The sequence below is a fragment of the Oryzias latipes genome, chromosome 22, assembly GCF_002234675.1.
Source record: "Oryzias latipes chromosome 22, ASM223467v1".
NCBI classification, from domain to species: Eukaryota; Metazoa; Chordata; class Actinopteri; order Beloniformes; family Adrianichthyidae; genus Oryzias; species Oryzias latipes.
Window position 1 is genome coordinate 11,661,189 of NC_019880.2, and position 19,049 is coordinate 11,680,237.

The following is a 19,049-nucleotide window of genomic DNA, read 5'->3' on the forward strand; positions in this document are numbered from 1 at the left end:
ATCAGAGACACATGTTGCAAGGTGCTTAATGTTTCCATTGGAAGTGACTTTTCCACTTTGGTTTATTTAGGAAACTTTCTTCTTCTAAGCACCACATCAGAAGCGGGTCCCACTGGTAGATGTCAATACCACCTAACCAGTCCTGTCTTACCTGGAAGCAACAGACAGTGCATCTTGCAGGTGGCGCTGTGTGACACGCAACCAACGCAAGGGAACCTGACAATCCTGATCAAGCCAATTATGTCCGATTTACCAAATCGCTCTGAGACATTCAGCCACAGGAGACGGGATGACCGCAGGTCAGCAAATACACTCTGCTACAGTATGTGCACAGAATAGATATTCACTTATTGGCATTTAACAATACATGTCAGACATCATGTTGGCCTGTTGGGTCGTTTCCTGGGTTTTGTATACTTTGTAAGATTAAAAAACCCACAATCTACTAAAAGTGAAGGTTAAGAAGCCAGCAGACAGAGCAAGGGCACCAGGGAACAGAGGTCTCTGGAGTATTGTTCAGGATATGGTGTTTCTTCATTGATCCATAGCGGTGTTGCAGCTTTCTGTAGCTGAAAACATGGTTGTCTCTGGATGCGATCCAGAGATGAAGTCATATCTAATTGGTGAGGACAGAATAGAGATGGATGTGCATGTGCAATAGGTCTGTACTTTCCCTTTATTAGTCTCTGGACAGTAATAGATGTTGCCATTTCATTATAGGGGCACACACTGACAGTCGTCTATAAGCTGGCCTTCAAACCTGCAACCTTCTGAAGAAGGAAACATATTCCTGCATTAAGTACTTCTGTCAGGCAACTTAAAATAAGAAGTTAGTGTTCTAAATAAAAAGCAATACTGTTGTTTTTATTTCTCACTAAAACTTTATTTAAACAGAACGATCAGGTTGAATTTAGCAATATTTTTTAACTAACAAATTATAATTGAGACCCGATTACATTGAGTGCGGTATGTTGTTGTATGAAATGAAACATATTGGCATGAATATCTTGTTTTTGAGTCTGCAGAAAGAACGATAAATCTGCTGTTTGGCATGTTGGCCTTTATTTGTCAGCATTGTGATGACATCAGAAAAGGAAGACTTGTGCTGGACAACGTGTATTAAAATATGACAGGTTCAGATGAAGGGTTTTATTCTTGTCTATAATAGATTATCACAATGTTTATTTTTATACCGTAAAGGTGTGGGGGCTTTTTGAGTCTGTTCTTGCTTAGAGACAACAGACAGTTCTTGCCAGAGTATTTAATCATTCTGATTGCCTGTTAAAAAAAAAAAAAATTGGTATCAAAAGTAATATTTTTAAAATCTTCCTGAGTAGCGTGTTATAATATACTTTATGTTAAGTTTTTCATGTTATTTTTCGCTTCACTGTTGAATCCAGGCCTGAGTGGCAGGTTCTTGAAGCTGTGATCGGTCAGATGAATGAGCCCTTTCAGGTGACCCTGCTCTACACTTCCTGTGTGCCTGAGGAGAGGATGGTGGCTTTGGACTCTCTGGACTTCATACACTGTGAATCAGGTGGAGATTTCTTCTGCAAAAATATAAAAGTTTGATTCAACCATAAATCTTTAAAGAGCCTATTTCATTTTCTTAAGCCTTTCAGATTAAAAAATATCCATATATATGATAATATATTACATATGGAACACTATAGAACACTTTTAAAAAATGAAATATAATTTTCACAAGCTAATTTTTCTAGCCAGAAGTAAGACGACTAAATCTCGGAGGCGCACCGCCTTTCACTCCTTGTGGGTCTCGCCCATTTCATGATGTCAACCTAGAGTCGGCGTGTCAGAGTTTTGCCCATGAAAACAAACAACATCCGAACTTTTGCAAAGATGGATGAGCATATTGTGCATATAAAATGAAAACGTTGGAGCAAAATACTGCCTTGGGGGAGAAATTGACAGTAAAAATACACTTAAAAGCTCAAAAAAGTACATTTTGCATGATACAAACCCTTTAAATAGAGGATAGCTGTGTGAGGTGATTGTTTCAACTCACTATGATTTTGACATGTTGCACGTCCTTTTATAACCACTTATATGATCACATTATATAGTTCAGACCAAAAGTTGTAAAACAGAAATCAATATCCATTAGCCTTTCCTGCATAGAGCCATCCTTCTTTCAAGTCATCTTTCTTTGTTTTTCTGACATGTTGGCTCTAATAGCTCTACAAGCTAAAACAAGACACACAAAAAATTCTTCTACTTACAGACCTATTAGATTGTTTATGGTTCATACACAAGTGGGTTTCAGTTTAAGCTGCAAAATACCACAGCAGAAACATGTACAGGTACAATAGAGAGACTGATTCATTGAGCATCTTTTAAGCATCACCAGAAAATAAATAAACAAACCCATAAATAAATAAGAATAAAAATAAATTAGTCCAGTTCTGATTGTGCAACAAGAATCGACATACTTAATATTTTTATCTTAAACGAGTTGACCATGTGTTGCTTTGAAGACATTCCTATGAGGTTTTGATGATCAGTTCCTAAAATTTACCAAACTGCCATATTATTGCCAAATCTGGATAAGCACTTCATTTTTTGCTTTCCAAAATATTACCCCAAAAATACCTGAAGAGTTTGTTCAACTTTAGCTACACATCAAACTGTTCATTTGCTTGTTTGAAAATCCGACTGTTGTGGTTTCTGCGATGCAGATGATGAGGACGAGGACCTGCATCCAGCGTGTGGAGAATCCTTCCACTGTGAAAACTCGGGCAGCTGCATCAACCAGAGCAAAGTGTGCAACTTCCACACGGACTGTCCCCTTGGAGAGGACGAAGGTTTCATTTGTGGTGAGATTTTGGTTTTTCTTAATAAAAGTCCTGATGGATGATCTGAACAGGATCTGACTTGACAAAAACTTGGAATGATAAATGTGATTTTTTTTTGTTTCAGTTTGTGCGACAGTTATTGAAGACATAACAGCACTTATAAATCTAGAGTGCACTTTTTTTATTTTGGCAAGCTGTGGAATGTTTGCATTAGCTTTACAACATTGGAATGCACAGTGAATCGCTAATGCTCTAACCACATAGTGCTCCATCTGTCTCTGTCTTTACTTCAAAACACTATGGAATTATTTTATACATCATCTGAAAAAATACTGACATTTTGAAGCTATGAGATCGTAGTTATTTTAACTCATTAGTGTAATGCATAAAAACATGCTTTCACATAATAAAAATAATCATTTTCTGCTATTCAGCACTAAGGTACGGCAGACTTTTCTTTAGAAACATCAATGAATGTGGTACAAAGGAACCACTTCACCTCACCAAGAATCAAAAGGCTCTGCCTCAAGCAGTAATGAAATTAATGTTGTCGGAGCTATTTACAGTCCTTGACGTCTTAAGGTCAAAGGGATTTCTGGGGCAATCTTCTGAGTAGGAAATCCCCTCTTATTAGCACTATAAGTTATAGAAAAATTCTAATTTTCTAGATGAGTTTTTCCACTTTCCCTAGTTTCACGGATGTGAATTTGATCTCTGAAAGCTTAGCAGCGAAATTAATGTTTTGCTTTACTGAGAAAAGTTTTTGTTTTTTTTTTATGTTCGAACATGTGTCCAGCAGGATCCAATTCCACGTGGACAGCTTTAAGTGCTTCAGTTCACATTTGGCTCAAGGAATGAGTCATAACTGTCCAAGTTTTCTTGTGGGAGCCTTTCTCGTCCGGTTTCATCAAAATAAGGACTTTTTTTTTCCAGATAAATGCCGTTATAGCTCTGGTTTGAGTATGCCATGCGGCTGTCATCTGCAGAGCTTATTAAACAGAGTTAAACATTCATAACAACGTGTAGAATTCCTGCCAAATTAGCTGTAGTTTGTTTTTACATGTGTAGTCCAGATGACCTCTGAATGTGTCAATTCTTCCTGGCTATGTTCACTGAGACCTTCAGCTGTCAGCCTGTTTTCAGATCATCCAAAAACCACTCCTAATTCTGGGAACATCTCAGCAATTGGACACCTCCCCATTCACATCCATGTTTTTTAAAATATTCTTTTATATTCTCTCTCTTTTTTGTGATTGTGAACTGGAGAAATCAAATGCTGGTGTATCAAAATAAATTTTAAAAAACACATTGAACTAGAAAATTGAACAAAAATGCAACATTTTTTCAGCTTTTAGACTTTCCATTAAACAAAAAGGCAATAAGATGTGTCTATTGTGGTTTTATGCAACAAAATAGATGTAATGTCAAGAACTTATTTGGAAACAGATTTGGTACCCAAAGAATTAGATTTACTTTTACTTAAGTCAAGTAAAACTTGCCTTTTTGTGTTAAGAAAAAAATCACCTGTAATTGATTCTATCTATTTGCATCTTTTAAAGCCATCCATATAAATCTGATGGACATAAACATCAATGAAGGGTTACATTTCCACACTTAATAATTAATCATTACTCCAAAAAGTGGCAGAAGTTCTATGTAACGAAGACATTTTTAAAGGGCATTATGGCTTCGGCTAATATATGTCGACATTTGGCAGATGCCAGAGATCAGAAATTTATAAAAATTCGACTTTAATCAAGAGATTCAGAGTCTCTTTTGACCGCAAAATCCACATTTTTTTAAACATTATAACTCTTGGATTCCTGCGGTGCTAAAACAGACAAATAAAAAAGGGTAAACAGTTTGAATCTATACTAAAAACGTTGACCCCAGCAAACTGTTTTTGATCCGCAGCCCCCTGTGGGAGCTAAATATGATCACTCTTCTACCTGCCACTCCCATCTGCAGATGTGAAATAATGTCACAGTGTAGTTTACAGTTTACTGTGGGAATCCAATGCAAATAGATTCTGTATTAAAACCTTTTAGGAGCTACAGTATGCAAAAGACTGGCTTTTTAGCATCTCTGGAATACTCAGTATATTATCATATTAATCTGCTTTCCTCTCAGATGGTTTACCGTTTGGCTCATACTGTTCGTTTGACTGGGATTTATGCGGTTGGTCTGCAATCAGCCAGCACTCAGGCTGGAGGAGGATCGCTGGAAATGAGCTCCTCCACAAGGAAAACATGCAGGGCATCACTCTGCAGCGCACTCCAGGTGGGTCTGTTTAAGTGACTCCATGTAAACCACAGCTGCATTTTACTTCTTGCTGCCTCTTCTTGGTTATGTCTTTTGCAACTAAACAAAAACATATTGTACCAAGTATAAAACTTAATTTCTATTCAAAAACCTACATTTCCTAAAGAGTATATTTTTTGTTTTTTGCTGTAAACTATTGTTTATGGACCCCTGGAGACCTATAAAACCACATAAAATGGATTCAAAGGAGCAGAAGGATTTGTTTAAATGAAGCTGCACAATAGATCTGGACTCAGAAAGGCCAAATGTTTATGCTTCTGGGTTGTTGGTTTATAGCTGGTTTGGGGCTAAGCATGTGGAACAATGGAATCGATTTCATGGGTTACAGAAAAAGGCAAAAGCAATGGATTTGACTTGTTTTAGCAAAGAAAATGGTAAAAAATGAAATGAAGAAGCTAAAAATGTAAGCACTGATTTGATTGTTCAGGGTAGATCCTTGCAGGTTGTGTCAACCAACATGTATTACATTGTAGTTGACTCTAGCTCTAGTTGTATGTGTTATTGTCTACTGAATGTTGTTCTGTAACATTTTTGTGCACCCCCAGGGTACTTTTTATTTTTGCAGGTTGGACAGAGTAATTCTTTACGAAAGGCTGCCATTCAGAGCTCCTCTTTCCCACGTCCGATCTCTACAACCGGTTGCCAGGTAAGCTATGTGCAAAATACAAACGTCCCATTGTGCACTCAAGTGTGTGCAACATTTTTGATGTTTCACAAACTCTGGGAAACTGAGATTTTTCAGCCTCTGTTTTTTGTAGATGCGTTTCTCCCTCTACATATATGGACTTTTTAATGGTTTTCTACAAGTGGCCATAGAGGAACATGGAACCGACACGGCACTACTAATCTGGGAGAGACATGGCCAGTGGACGGACGACTGGGAAGTTGTTGCTCTGGAGCTAACCGACCTTCAACATGGGTATGTTGCCAAACGAGACTTTTGTGTACAAGATCAAAGTCCTGGATATTCTGAGCCTTTTCTCATCTGTGGAGATTTTTAAATGTAATTCAAGGAAAAATCTTTTTAACTTGAGCCTTAGTCACGACTAAGGAAATTTAAAGATCTGTGAGCCCATAGAGCAATTATGTTCATTCACATTTTTGTCTACGGGCACGCTGTGGGCGAGTGGTCATAGTAAATACTCAACAATTTGTAAGTGTGAAGTTGGTGACACACAGGCACTTCATATAGGTTTATTTTTTCAATGGCCCCAATCCCTGCACATTGTGCAAGAGGCCCGTTAGTGCTGTAAGTGATAAGTGCGCGCTCCTTGTGTGCCCCTTGCGTGCAGCCTGACTCTTTAAAATGAGGAAAATTAGACAATTAGAGCGTAGTTTGTGTGGCCGTCCTCCGGGCAGTTAAGCATCATCTGCACACGCCAGAACGCGCACTCTGCCAATGACTAGAATGCAGCAACCATAATGTGTAGCAGAATCATTTAACCCTATTAAAGATTAATGATTAGATAACAATATTCAAGTGTATTTAAACTTGGGGATCCACTTTTCTGGGGCACCACCGGCTTGACCTGTAGGGGGTACTATTGCTGCAGTGCCCGTTCTCGTTGGGCGGGCGGGGGTCCCGCTCTGTGGTCTAATAGCCATGGAGTGGGCCCTGGGCTGCTCTGTGCTGGGCGGGCGCTGTGGTACTGACCCCTGTGGTCGGGCTGGGCCTTGGAATAAATGGATCCCCATCATATCGTTTCCTCGCAGCAGTACCAAGCCAGACCTTCTTTAAGCTGCAGTTCTTTGGTTCTGTTCAGGGTTCTACGGGGGGAACTGGGTAGGTGGGGTGTGGGTGGGGGGGTTGGGGGGTGAGGGAGGGGTCCCATCTTTGTGTGATTGCCCTTTGTTTGCTGTTTTTAACAATCTTCGGTTTTTATGACTGTTTTATCTGCTTTTATGTGAAGCGCTTTGTGTTTTTAACTGAAATGAAAGGCGCTATATTGAGTTTGAGTTTAAAGCACAAGCTAAACAATTGTTAAGTTACAAATGGAGGCAAAATTTAGAATAACAAGGACAAAAGTGTAGAGAAAATATCTGTGAGGCACTTTTAACAAAATATTGGTGCAGCTAAATACTCTTTTTTTACAGATGAGGTATGCACACACGGCATTTTTTGTTTCAGCTTCATTGATTGTTTTTGAAAACTATTTTTCCATGTGGTTATAAGCGCTTTTCTACTTGAATTACTGCTGTTTGTAGCTTTGGAAGATGTGGAGATGTTCAAACCATGTTCTGATCTTGTCATTCACACTGATTCTTTATCACTGTCAAATAAACTGCACAAGCCGAGAGTCCTTCCAAGGAGGCAGTGAAAATACTTGAAAAAAAACAAGAGTTTTGTCTTTCAAGATCAAACTGAACCTAAAGACCTCCCTATGGCGGCGGTATGTTTATGTACAAAAGACAAATGAAAGATGTCTGTCTTCCCTCCAGGTTCCATATTAAGGTGACAGCTGAGTGGAAACAAGGCTCCAGTGCTGATGTTGCTCTTGATAATATTGCAGTTGGAGCAGCCTGTTTCAGCAAAGGTGACCCAAAACGGAGAAAAAGAAAAAAAAAGCAGGATTTTTGTTCCACACTCTTTGTTTTGGAAGTGGCTATAAACTGTTTTAGAGAGCAAACAAATAATTCTATAAAAAGAAAAACTATTATTTTGAGAGACTCTCTCTCTATATATATATAGATATATATAGATATCTATATATATAGATATCTATATATATATATATAGATATATATGTTTTTTGGTCTCAGGAAGCATCACACAAACGATTTTCTATCTACTAGATGGCCACATTCCTGTGTTTTTGTGCAAAAACAAAAGACAAAAACTAAAACACTTAAAGACGTTTTCTTTCTTTGTCAGAAATGTTTTCCATCATCTTCGGTGGTTGTTCTCATCCTTATTGATTTACCTTTTCTGAATATCTTGATCACATTTGTTTTCCTTTTCCATAGATCTAAACTCTCTGCTGCAAATGACTGATTTGGATTTCTTGACTCCTCTTCCAGAACCATCAGTCTCAGGTCACTTGAAGTATTTCAACCAAAATAAGTAAAAAAAAAAACTGTATGTTTGACTTTTTTCATCACCTGCACCATAGAAAAAGCTCTTGTTTTGTTTTAGTTCATCAATTAGTTTTTACAAGCCATTTAGTTTAAAAAAGATAGTAAAATGTGTTTAATCCATCTTATTCCTACTTTATACCTCCTCCTTAATCCATCCCAGCTAATCAAGATGAGAAATTATTAAATATTTTAGTACTACAAATTAATTTAAACAAAATTACAGCTAAAGACCTTGGTTTTTACTTTTTATTTTGTTGTAAAATTCTTCTCAGTATTGGGGTGAAATAGGACTTTGACTTTAAGATTATTTTTTAAGTACTTGTGTAATTTTGGAAAGAGTTAAAAGAAAACACCACACCACTTTAAAATGTTTCTTTCACGCTGGATATGTTTTGTTTCTTCCTCTGTTTTTTTCAGAAGTTTCTCTGATGACGTGGTGGTTTAACTCATGCGGTGCCAGTGGACCTCATGGCCCGACTCAAGCTCAATGTGACAGCACCTACAGGAACAAAAATGTCAGCGTTTCCGTCGGGAAAGAAGGTTCTTTGAAAGGAGTCCAGATGTGGAAGGTCCCAGACACTAACCGGTATCTGTAAGTGAATTCCAAGGAATCTTTATCTAGTTTTTTTCACTTTTAAGTGGCAGGGATTGTAAATTGAAATGATTCAGAAAGTAAAGTTATGCAAAACTTTTTACCGTGCAAGACAACTGAGAAACTACCAATGGGCTCATCTTAAGAGCAAACAGTAGCATGAGAAGAGTAATTTATCAAAAATTCAAGTCATCTGTAAAGGCTTTTTAAAAAAACACATAATGATGCATTAAATTGATTTTGGCGGCACAAAAGTGAATTTCCGACAAATATAGTTTTAAAGATTAAACCCATAACATTATGGTAAAACTAAAGCTACAAACACACTGGGTTTGTTACGCGGGTTCAAAATGCGCTAAATGCGTGTTCTTGAACTCGTACTTAGCCCACGGTGTTCACACTGGACAAGCAGGAAGGGGCTTTTCCTGCTTTTGTTTTTTGATTGTTCATTATCTGTTATGGTCAAAGAGGTAGAGTCTTTTATTGGTGAGGTCATCAGTTTGCCTAACGGGACTGAAGTTTTCTTGTACTTCACCTTCTTTTTTTTACTGTGACAGTCGGATTGTGCGGCTCCTTTTTTATATGTATATTTATGTAGTAGCCATCCATCTGGACTCTATAAGATTGATGGTCAACAATAATAAAGCAGTGAACACTGTTGGATGTATTTGTGGTGTTTTTTTTTATGTCATTTTGACTTTTTCTCTCTACTGAAGTCCCGTGGTCTTTTGCACAACCCATGAGCCACAACCCATTACATAATTGGTGTCACATAATTCTGGTTGGGCAAAAAATCCCATTTATTAATTTATCCTCCATGATTTTAAATGATTGGCACTTTAGTGATCACAACGCTATAAACCTTTTGCACAAAACTGACACTTGAATGCAATTTCTAAATAGATTACTTGACTTTACAATCCAAAATATTGGTTTATATTTATAAATACAGGAATGAATGAAACAGAATTTCTGTGGAATTAAATATATTCAGAAAATACAACTTTTTCCTTTATATTAAAAAAGATTTTTAGATTTATTTTATGGGTAAATATATATATATGTTTTACTTTAAAGACCCCACAAAAATAAGAAAATTAATGCAAACAATGAACATTAACATTTGGCCAGACTTAATGTAGGATATAAAAGTTGTTTCCCCTTAACTAAATAGGTTATTTAAACTGTAAAATCTAGGCTTGATCATTCTGCTCTGCAAACGTTTGTTTTGTTTAAAAAGGTTGTATATTTTTTCCTGTATTTTGCACTCTTTTCCCAGAGAGAGTCTAGACTGTTTTTTTGACATCCACCACATGAGCTGAAGCAGTGGCTGAATATCTCAAAGGATTTATAGAAAGTTGAATAAAATAAATTATACATAAAGAGCCCAGTATGAGCCAGATTTATTTTAACAGGAAATGTTTCCAACATCACAGGTGACTATCTGCTCTGATTTGTGTCTTATGACAGACATGGTCCGCACAGCTGCTTCCTAAAATGAATTACCGGTACAGAGTGTCTACCTACCATGAGATGTACTTTGGAGCACAGGCGTCATTTCTATCCCTGAGCTTTATTTACAATCATCTCCCATAGGATCTCCGCATATGGAGCTGCAGGAGGAAAAGGAGCCAAAAACCACAACAAACGCAACCATGGAGTTTTTATATCTGCCAGTTTCCCTCTAGAGAAAGGAGAAACACTCTATATCTTGGTGGGGCATCAAGGAGAAGATGCATGCCCGGGGGTGAGTCCATTAACAGGAAAGACAGGCTGCAGTGATTGGCTGACCTTTGTGACCTTACAGTGGCATATCATTGACCCAGATGCAATCACAATGCCAGACATCTTTCACAAAAATTCTACACTCTATTCTTCTTATGCTTCATTCCGTTTCTGGTTCACCAGAGAAATCTCCTCACCCAGAAGATCTGCCTGGGAGAGTCTTCTGTCATTGAAGACCACTTCAGGGTGGATGCTGGCGCAGAGTGGGCAGGTGGAGGAGGGGGTGGGGGAGGAGCCACCTACGTCTTTAAGGTGAGACGAGAGGCTATGTGGAAGATCCGAGGCTCATCCAAAAATGTAGTCTCGCAAACAGAAATGGACACATTCCATTTATTTGTTGAAAATACTTGTCAAAGTTGACATATTTTCATTAAGGTTAAAGCTTTTGATATGGCATGGCATTTCATTTATTACAGTCCCAACAGTGTTATTTTTGGGACAGGTTCCTGATTTAAATATGACAAACAATTAACCTAAGTGTAAATTAAGTAAAAATTTATGATTACAAATGGATTTTTTCCAATCTTCATGCAAACAGCGATTCAGTTTGATTATGAAAACATATTTTGCATTGCTACTGATTTTAAATACACAATTGTGTAAATTTATCAATGAAATCCAGACTTTTTCCAATAAATTTTTGTAAAAAGGTTATTCTTACCCAGATGAAAAAAACACCAAGAAATTGCTTAAACTAATTAATTTATGGCTTTTAGATTGTAAATGGTATATGACTTATACTTATATAACGCTTTCTACCTTCTTACGAAGGCCCAAAGCGCTTTACAGTCACAGTCCCATTCACCCATGCACACACACATTCACACACACATTCACACACTGGCGGCGGCTCCGCTGCCAAACACTGGCGCCAACCTCCCACCAGAGGCAAGGTGGGGTTCAGTGTCTTGCCCAAGGACACTTCGACACATGGGCGTGTAAGGCGGGAATCGAACCTGCAATCTTACGATCATGGGTCGACCGCCCTACCGCTGCACCACAGCCGCCCAGCTTAATGTAATTACTTTATTTAACCAATTTTAATATGAAAAACCTTCGGGTTTTTAAAAAAGCCATCATATAGATTTTCTTCATGGTATACAATGTTGTTAGATCTGTGTTTCCCAGCAGACAAAATGGTCTGGTCCACAAAAGAGCAACAAAGAGCATTGTTTTAGCTGTGTTTTATTGTGAAAGTGTAGTGTTTTATTTCAGATTAAAAGTCTCACAAAGGAGGTTTCTACAGTTTTGTAGGCACTTCTTTTCATGGCTCTGAAGAACCTGACCACATCATCCTGTGTTTTATAGTTTAACACCAATCTCTGCCACATCTGAACCATTGAACCAAACTCTTCTTTTGCACTTTTTAGTTCAAAGCTCAGAGAAATTCAAATGATTTTAAATTTCAGAAGAAGCTGTGGTAAAACTCACCTGACAGTTCCTCTAAATGTACAATTTTCAGAGGGAGAATGGTGTGCTGGTTCCTTTGCTGATTGCAGCTGGTGGAGGAGGTAACGCATACATGGAGTCCAGTCTGGACCAGATTACACTGGAGCAGTATGAAAACAGCACCACAGCTCGAAGTACCAACGGACAAACAGGAAAAGCAGGTGCAGTAACCCATTTAATCTAATTAAGGCCAAATCAATTTAGATTAATTTAGTAAGTACCAGATCACAACTGCGGTTGTCTAAAAGCACTACACAAAAGCTAAAATGATCAAACAGAGCTCTATAAATATTTTGTTTTTTTAATATAATTTTTTTATCTGAATTGTTTACTTATGGCCTATATACCATATTTTTCTGAGTTTAAGTTATGTTTTTTTTTATTTTGCCATAGTTTGGCCGGGGGTGTACGACGGAGTTTTAGGGCCAGTTTACAAAGACTTTTTTTTTAAAATTACACAAAAGCTGTTAATGTACAACTTTAAATCTGTTAAATTTACGATAAAAAAAACTGTAAATTTACAACCTTAAATTTACAACTTTAAATCTCGTAATATTATTATTTTTAATTTTTTCTGTGGTCGTAAAACTCCATTGTGGGGGTGCAACTTATATGCAATTTAAAAAAAGAAATAGCAACAACCACTTTAGGACACTATGTGTTTACCAGTATTTGCCACTGACAACGCAGAGGAAGAAGCGTCGCTCAGGTAACCCTTGTGCTATCCTAGGCACTTTAACATTGGGAGTTGGGTCATCTAGACCCACTAGACGGTGCTCTGAACCTTTTTTCTTCAATGATTTGTGATCTTCACTGGTGTCCATGGATTACATTAAATCTTTCCACCTTTATCCACCTTTGTCATGGTAATGAGAACACGTCAATGTAAGGGTGGGGTCATCTAAGACAGCACAAGGGACATCAATGTGTTATGGTAGTGAATCACTTATATATTCAGTCTATTAATGTAATCTTTTCTGTTATTACGATTTGCCTTTTAAGATGATTTATATGTCCATTCTTGGTGCCGTATTTTGTTAAATAAATTTCTCCCAAATGTGCGACTTATACGATATATTTTCTTCTTTAATATGTGTTTTTTGGCTGCTGGGACTAAGGCCAAATCCTTCTCCCTACCTTTAGATTTATCCCTCCAAACGGAGAGTTATGGTAAAATAGCGTCTTCAAATTCAGACGACACAACTCTTTGATGACATCATGAGCTACGTTAGCGCGTAGCTGCCAGCGCTCAGAAAATACATAACATCCATTTCATAACTTTAAAAAGTCAAGAAAAAACAAAAAGTCATTACTTACAGATAAATGTAAACTTCTGTGCTTTAGAGCACACTCACGTGAAGAAATACGTAAAGGCCCAGTGCGGCGCGGATCACCGTACCAGCGGAGGGATTTCCAGTCCTAAGTCACCAAGGCTTCTACTTAATAAAACAAATACGGTCAGGACTACAGCTCCAAAAACTCCCTTCAATTGGAGGGGTAGGGAGAAGATGGATGGGTCAGGGTAGAATAGGTATTCAGCCTAATACTCCAGAGCAACTTATAATGCAGAGAATACAGTAACTGAACAATAAATAAGTTTGAAAAATTTCATCCTACTTCCTATTCTGAGCAAACAAAAAGCAAGAGTAGAGTGGCACACTGCTGATAAGAAACGATCCATATTAAACATCATTATAATGAATAACAAAACTTTTTTGGGTCCATAATTCCATATTCTTAGTTTACCCCTGCAAATATAAAGCAGAAAATCTCTATATTCCTATTTAGCTTTTTTGTGCACTTAAAAATCTGGTAAAATTCATTTTGTTCCTGCTGGTTCTTGATAAAAATGTTGTATATTTGGACTCCTTAGAACAATCTGCACAGGACTAATGGACACGTTTATTTTGCGTGCCTACATACAGTACCATCCATCTGCTTGCCCTCTGGATAATCTCATGTGTACTAATCACATTTTCAGTTTCTTGAGGAGTAGTGACCTTTGAAGCATGACACAAATGTCACAGAGTTCTTTCTATTCTCTTCTGAATTATAAGCCAGACTATTTTCTGTTAACTCTGGTTGACCAACAGAGTCGGATTTTCATCACAACACGCCACCAAACTCAGAGGAAAATCTCATTTAAAGGAAACAAAGGAGACAGCCGTGGCTTCTGGGTAAACATCGAGAAGAGTTTTAACCTTTTGTAAAAACTAAGAGAGCAATGCTGATGCTTTGCTGTTGACCTTCTCAAGTCCACCCACCTGCTGCCCTCCAACAAAGAAAAGAGAAGAAGGGAAACAAATCAAAAGCTCTGCGTTGACATTCACATCTCATTCGTGTGACGTGTGTCTGTCTGTGGCTGTTAGATTGTAGAGGAATTGTACTTTTTCAGATTAGATTGTTTAAAAATAACTTTCCTAGAGCTACAGTAATACAGTATTGATAATCCTTTCTCAAAGTTTGGTACAATAGAGAAGGGATGGCATAGGTGACGCCAACAACAGATAATGTTTTGGAGCAAAAATAGTGTAATTGTGCATTGACTGCACAAGAGAACTGGACCAAGCGAGTGTAATGTCACTCACAGAAAATTACTTCCTCCAACCAAATAAAGTCAATTCAGTCGTCATTATTTCCCAAAACGGACGTCACCATGTTGGAACCAGAACACACTACAGGACAGGCCATAGGTTATGACCAAGTCTAGAGTGCGCCCCCTGTTGTGGGTAGGCTGTGTGACATGCTGTGTGAAATCCATACAGTGCAAAAGGTTGAGAAACTCATTTGCATGAGCATCACTACCTTTATCAACATGTGGTTAAAATCACCAGTTAATAAAACTCTACTGTATTTGGAGTGTATGAATAATAACAATTCAGAAAATTCTTGAATAAAACAGGAGGGAGGCTGTGGTAGCCTGTGAGCAGTAACACATAAAATAGGCGGGCTGTTAAAAGAAAATGCATGATGCTAAATTGAGGAGTACCTATTTAGTGTGATTGTTTTGGTTGCAAATGAGCCACAAGCAATCGATGCAGTCCCACCACCTTTTTTTTTATCTCCCCTGGTAGAAAATAAAAAGTTAAACTTTTAATGGGGAAGCTTCAGTGAGAACAGGAGCATCAGTACCCAGCTAGGTCTCTGTTAAAATAAGGCAATCTAAGTTGTTGTCTAAAATGAGCTCATTCACACTAAAAGATTTGTTTAAAAGAGAGTGAATGTTTAAAACAGCAAAGTTCAAAACAGTGTGTGCGTGCAGATAGATTGATTCCTCTTTTTTGTCCGGCAACGTGTGATTGTGTGGAGATATCTGACTGTAGAGCCGGTGGATCTGAGCTGGGGGTGTTTATGAGATCTGCTTGCTGTGTGAACTGGGATGTGTTGTGTGATTACTGTGGTTTTAACTGAGGATGGATGCCGTTGGTCAGTCAGTGAGCAGTTTAGCAGAGCGGAGTGTGAGTTCTATTCTGATTTGACCTTGTAGAATTGCACTACATTTGATAATGTAAGTGTGACTGCTTTAAGATAAATATATGAAAATGCTGAAAATGCTCAAGCGATGTACTGAATTGCTGGAGCCATTTGTTGGGGATTTTTGTCGGAGTCAGGACAATTTCTTTAGAAAAATGTTTTTCTTAAAAAAAACCCTCCCCCCACTTTAAGCGATGACGTCACCACTCCAGCTCCTGAACATTCTGTTCTATTGATTTCCATTATAAATCTAGGAATTAACTAAAATGTTCACAACTGTTCAATTGTGATTGTGTAAAAACCTGTTGGGGATTTAAAAAGAAAGTTACAAAATAAAGAGTCCAATCTTTGCTGAGTTGTTAAAAAGAATAATTGTTTTTTTAACTGAACGTCTTCTTAAGATTTTAAATGTTTTTGGAGCTCAAAGTTTTTATTCAAATTAGTGAGGTTTACGGGATCCACCATTCATTTTCATTGGAGTTGAAAAATCTTTTTTTAACAACTGAACATTTCACTCCATTGACTTCCATTATAAACCCAGGAATGATCTAAAGATTTCATAAATTCTCAAGAACCCAATTTGTCTGCTGAGATGTTTCAAAGTTGAATGGTCTTTCTACCTGGACGTCTTCTTAACGTTTTTAGTTCAATTTGTGAGATTTGAAGCTTCCACCGTTCATTGACTTCTTTTGTTATCAGACAAAAGAATCAAAAGAACCGTGTCTGATAAAAAAAAGAACCAAGGAGTCAGTCAATAATCACAGACACTATAAACTTTATTGTACTTCCACCATTCATTTTTAATGGAATTAAAGAAAGCACTTTTAATTGGATCATTGAAAAAGTTAGTGTTGGAAGTTTCTTTGAGTAATTTCTGAGGAACCACTTAAATAGGTAAGTACATTTTATTTATATAGCACCTTTCACAGACAGAAGTCAAAAGGTGCTTCACAGGTTAAAATACTGTATATGTAAATAACATAGAAGACATTTTCGGTTAAAATGCTTTGCAAAAATAAGAAGTTTTTAGTTGACTTTTAAAAGACTTTATAGAGTCCAGGGAACACAGGTACAATGAGGGCTCAATCCAGAGTTTAGGAGCAACAGCCAGGAAGGAGTTTACCCGTTAAAATTAACTTTTGTCAAACTTTTCACTAAAGAAGGAACAAATACGTCATTTTGGGGGCTTTTTGTAAACTGATACAGATCACAACAAAACCCTTCTAAACATTTCCAGAAAGACTCAGCTGTTGCGACAGTTTGTGATGTGAACTGTGTTTTACCTTTTTGTGTAGGTGGAGGAGGCGGCTGGAAGGACAACCCCAGCCCTCATCTGACGGCTGGAAAGTCTTTGATGGAGGGTGCAGTGGGGGGGTCTTCATGCCCTTTGGCTCTGTCTAAACTTGGCTGGTCGACCTTTGGGGGTTTTGGTGGTGGAGGGGGAGCCTGCACTGCTGGAGGAGGTGGAGGAGGATACAGAGGTGAAACAAACAACAAAAAACTGTTGTGTCAGCTTCTTTTAAATCCCTGCTTTTTTCTCTTTCAAGCCCTTTTCACTCAAACTCTTACAGACTAACAGTCAACGTTTTATCTCCTGAAATATTTACCACTCTGCACTTGTTTAAAGAATTATTTATTTGGCTCAGTTCCAAGAACTCCAAATTCCAAGAACAACTCCAAAAGAACGAGATCCAAACACTGAAAAAAGAAAAGGCTTTTTAGGCAAAAAACATTATTTTTGCAATAATTGTATGGCATAAGATTCCTCTGCAAAAGATGACTTGCACCATGTTTAAACCATTTTTGTTTGACTCTGAAAATCAATCTGGACCATAAAAGGCTGAAGGCCGTTTGTACCAGAACCCAGAGGGATGATGTTGATGATGAGAAGGAAGGATTCATGAAAGATGAATGAGCAGGAATGTTGCATCTTATTACAAATTCTGAAGTTTCTATGATGCAATTGGTTCAATAGCAGGTGATCCGTGTCACATGTTACTAAAGGTGTTTTTATAATCACTGGAGGACATATCACAGTCTGTTATCAGGTGTTTAACAGGTCTGGAAACGCAATTCTGAGGTAGAGAACAATCAATGGAAGTGGAAATTGTGTGTGTGTGTGTGGGTGTGTGTATGTGTGTGTGTGTAAAACCAATTTTTTGTTTTTTTGGTTGAACTATTTTTGCTTCCAACATTAAAATCTGCAGCAGTTTGTAACTTCTGAGTATTGCAGTATGCTGTCATATAAATCCTTTCAACTAAGATCAGTGTCTACCCATTTATTAACAATAGTTGGCAACCTGCCTCCTGAAATGTATCTGCATCCAGAAGCGTAATGCAGAAAGTCATTAGATGAGAAGCCAATTCTCTCAAAAAAGATTAGTAACTGAAACTTGAGTTAATCACTGAAGACAAAATCAAAATCACCTGTAGAATGAAAACAGGATGGATGGATTGTTTTACTTTTATTTTTAAAAATAGGAATTATTTGATTAAAGGAGTAATATAGATGGACTTTAAAAAAAAATGTTTTGCAGGTGGTGACGCTGCACTGACAGATGACATCACAGCCGATGGCCAGAACGGAGTTTCCTTTATCCATCCGCTGGGAGAGATTTTCCTGCAGCCTCTGGCAGGTCAGCTTGTTCAATTTATGGGGCTTTTATAAGACAAATCTTTATTTTTGAAAGGATGAATGAAAGAAAAACAGAAAAATCTACAACTTCTTTGATGTCATCTTAAATTTTATTATAAATCAAAAACATTTCTCCTTATACGCATGTATAAAACGCCTCTGTAGGGAAAAAAAACACCATTAATTAGTTGGAAAAATGGAAAAATCAGGACTTTTTAGAGTATGTAAATTAACTAATTATTACTTTCATCCATTCATTTATTTTTTATGCACAACTTAATCCTGTCCAGTGTTCATTGTCTTAACTGGCCTTTGGTGCAACCCATCAGACAGAAGAATGGAGCAATTTGCTGCATTGCAAAGCAAGTTTAAACAAGAAGCCGTATGAATCAGAAACTACTGATTTTTTTTTTCTTTCAAAACCAAAAGCAGAAGATCTTTTCATTCAGCTGAGTAAATGTATTTTGAGAAGATTTCACAACGTGCAAACTATCGATCAATTTCAAGAGCAAAAAACAATCTAGTAAAAGGGTAAAAACTGCCAAAGGTTTCAATGAAATTCTGCCTTCTTTTAATAAATAAGAAAAAAATAAACCCAAAACACAATAAGGAGAGGATATTATGCAGCTCTGTAAGAATACCTGCTATGCATCAAGTCTTTTAAGATGAAAACATGTATTAAAAACCTTTGAAAGAGGCTTAAGATCATAAATATTTGACATTTTTAGGTGTTTTTTTTAAGCTATTTTCATTGTTCTTTTCAAACGTTTGTGTTGTTCCTGAGCTCATCTGATTCTCATCACTTCAGCTGGAGAAAGTAGAGGGCTAATTCACAGCCTCATGCTGCTTGTTGCCGTCGGCGCCAACAGACAGGCTGACCTCTATTTTCCCCAAGAAAAAGACA

At 37.4% G+C, this 19,049-nt stretch overlaps 1 protein-coding gene across 1 annotated transcript in view; it reads left to right on the forward strand.

The window, feature by feature from the left end:
- Nucleotides 1–19,049, forward strand: part of LOC101156784 (ALK tyrosine kinase receptor) — a 57,938-nt gene that overhangs the window by 16,105 nt on the left and 22,784 nt on the right. Inside the window, exons 4-17 of the mRNA XM_023951854.1 lie at nucleotides 71–299; nucleotides 1,401–1,537; nucleotides 2,697–2,834; nucleotides 4,944–5,093; nucleotides 5,681–5,781; nucleotides 5,894–6,054; nucleotides 7,575–7,669; nucleotides 8,100–8,168; nucleotides 8,628–8,802; nucleotides 10,399–10,549; nucleotides 10,711–10,839; nucleotides 12,050–12,197; nucleotides 16,806–16,991; nucleotides 18,048–18,146. Coding sequence (XP_023807622.1) covers nucleotides 71–299; nucleotides 1,401–1,537; nucleotides 2,697–2,834; nucleotides 4,944–5,093; nucleotides 5,681–5,781; nucleotides 5,894–6,054; nucleotides 7,575–7,669; nucleotides 8,100–8,168; nucleotides 8,628–8,802; nucleotides 10,399–10,549; nucleotides 10,711–10,839; nucleotides 12,050–12,197; nucleotides 16,806–16,991; nucleotides 18,048–18,146 — 1,968 coding nt within the window. The remainder of the gene's footprint in view (nucleotides 1–70; nucleotides 300–1,400; nucleotides 1,538–2,696; nucleotides 2,835–4,943; nucleotides 5,094–5,680; nucleotides 5,782–5,893; nucleotides 6,055–7,574; nucleotides 7,670–8,099; nucleotides 8,169–8,627; nucleotides 8,803–10,398; nucleotides 10,550–10,710; nucleotides 10,840–12,049; nucleotides 12,198–16,805; nucleotides 16,992–18,047; nucleotides 18,147–19,049) is intronic.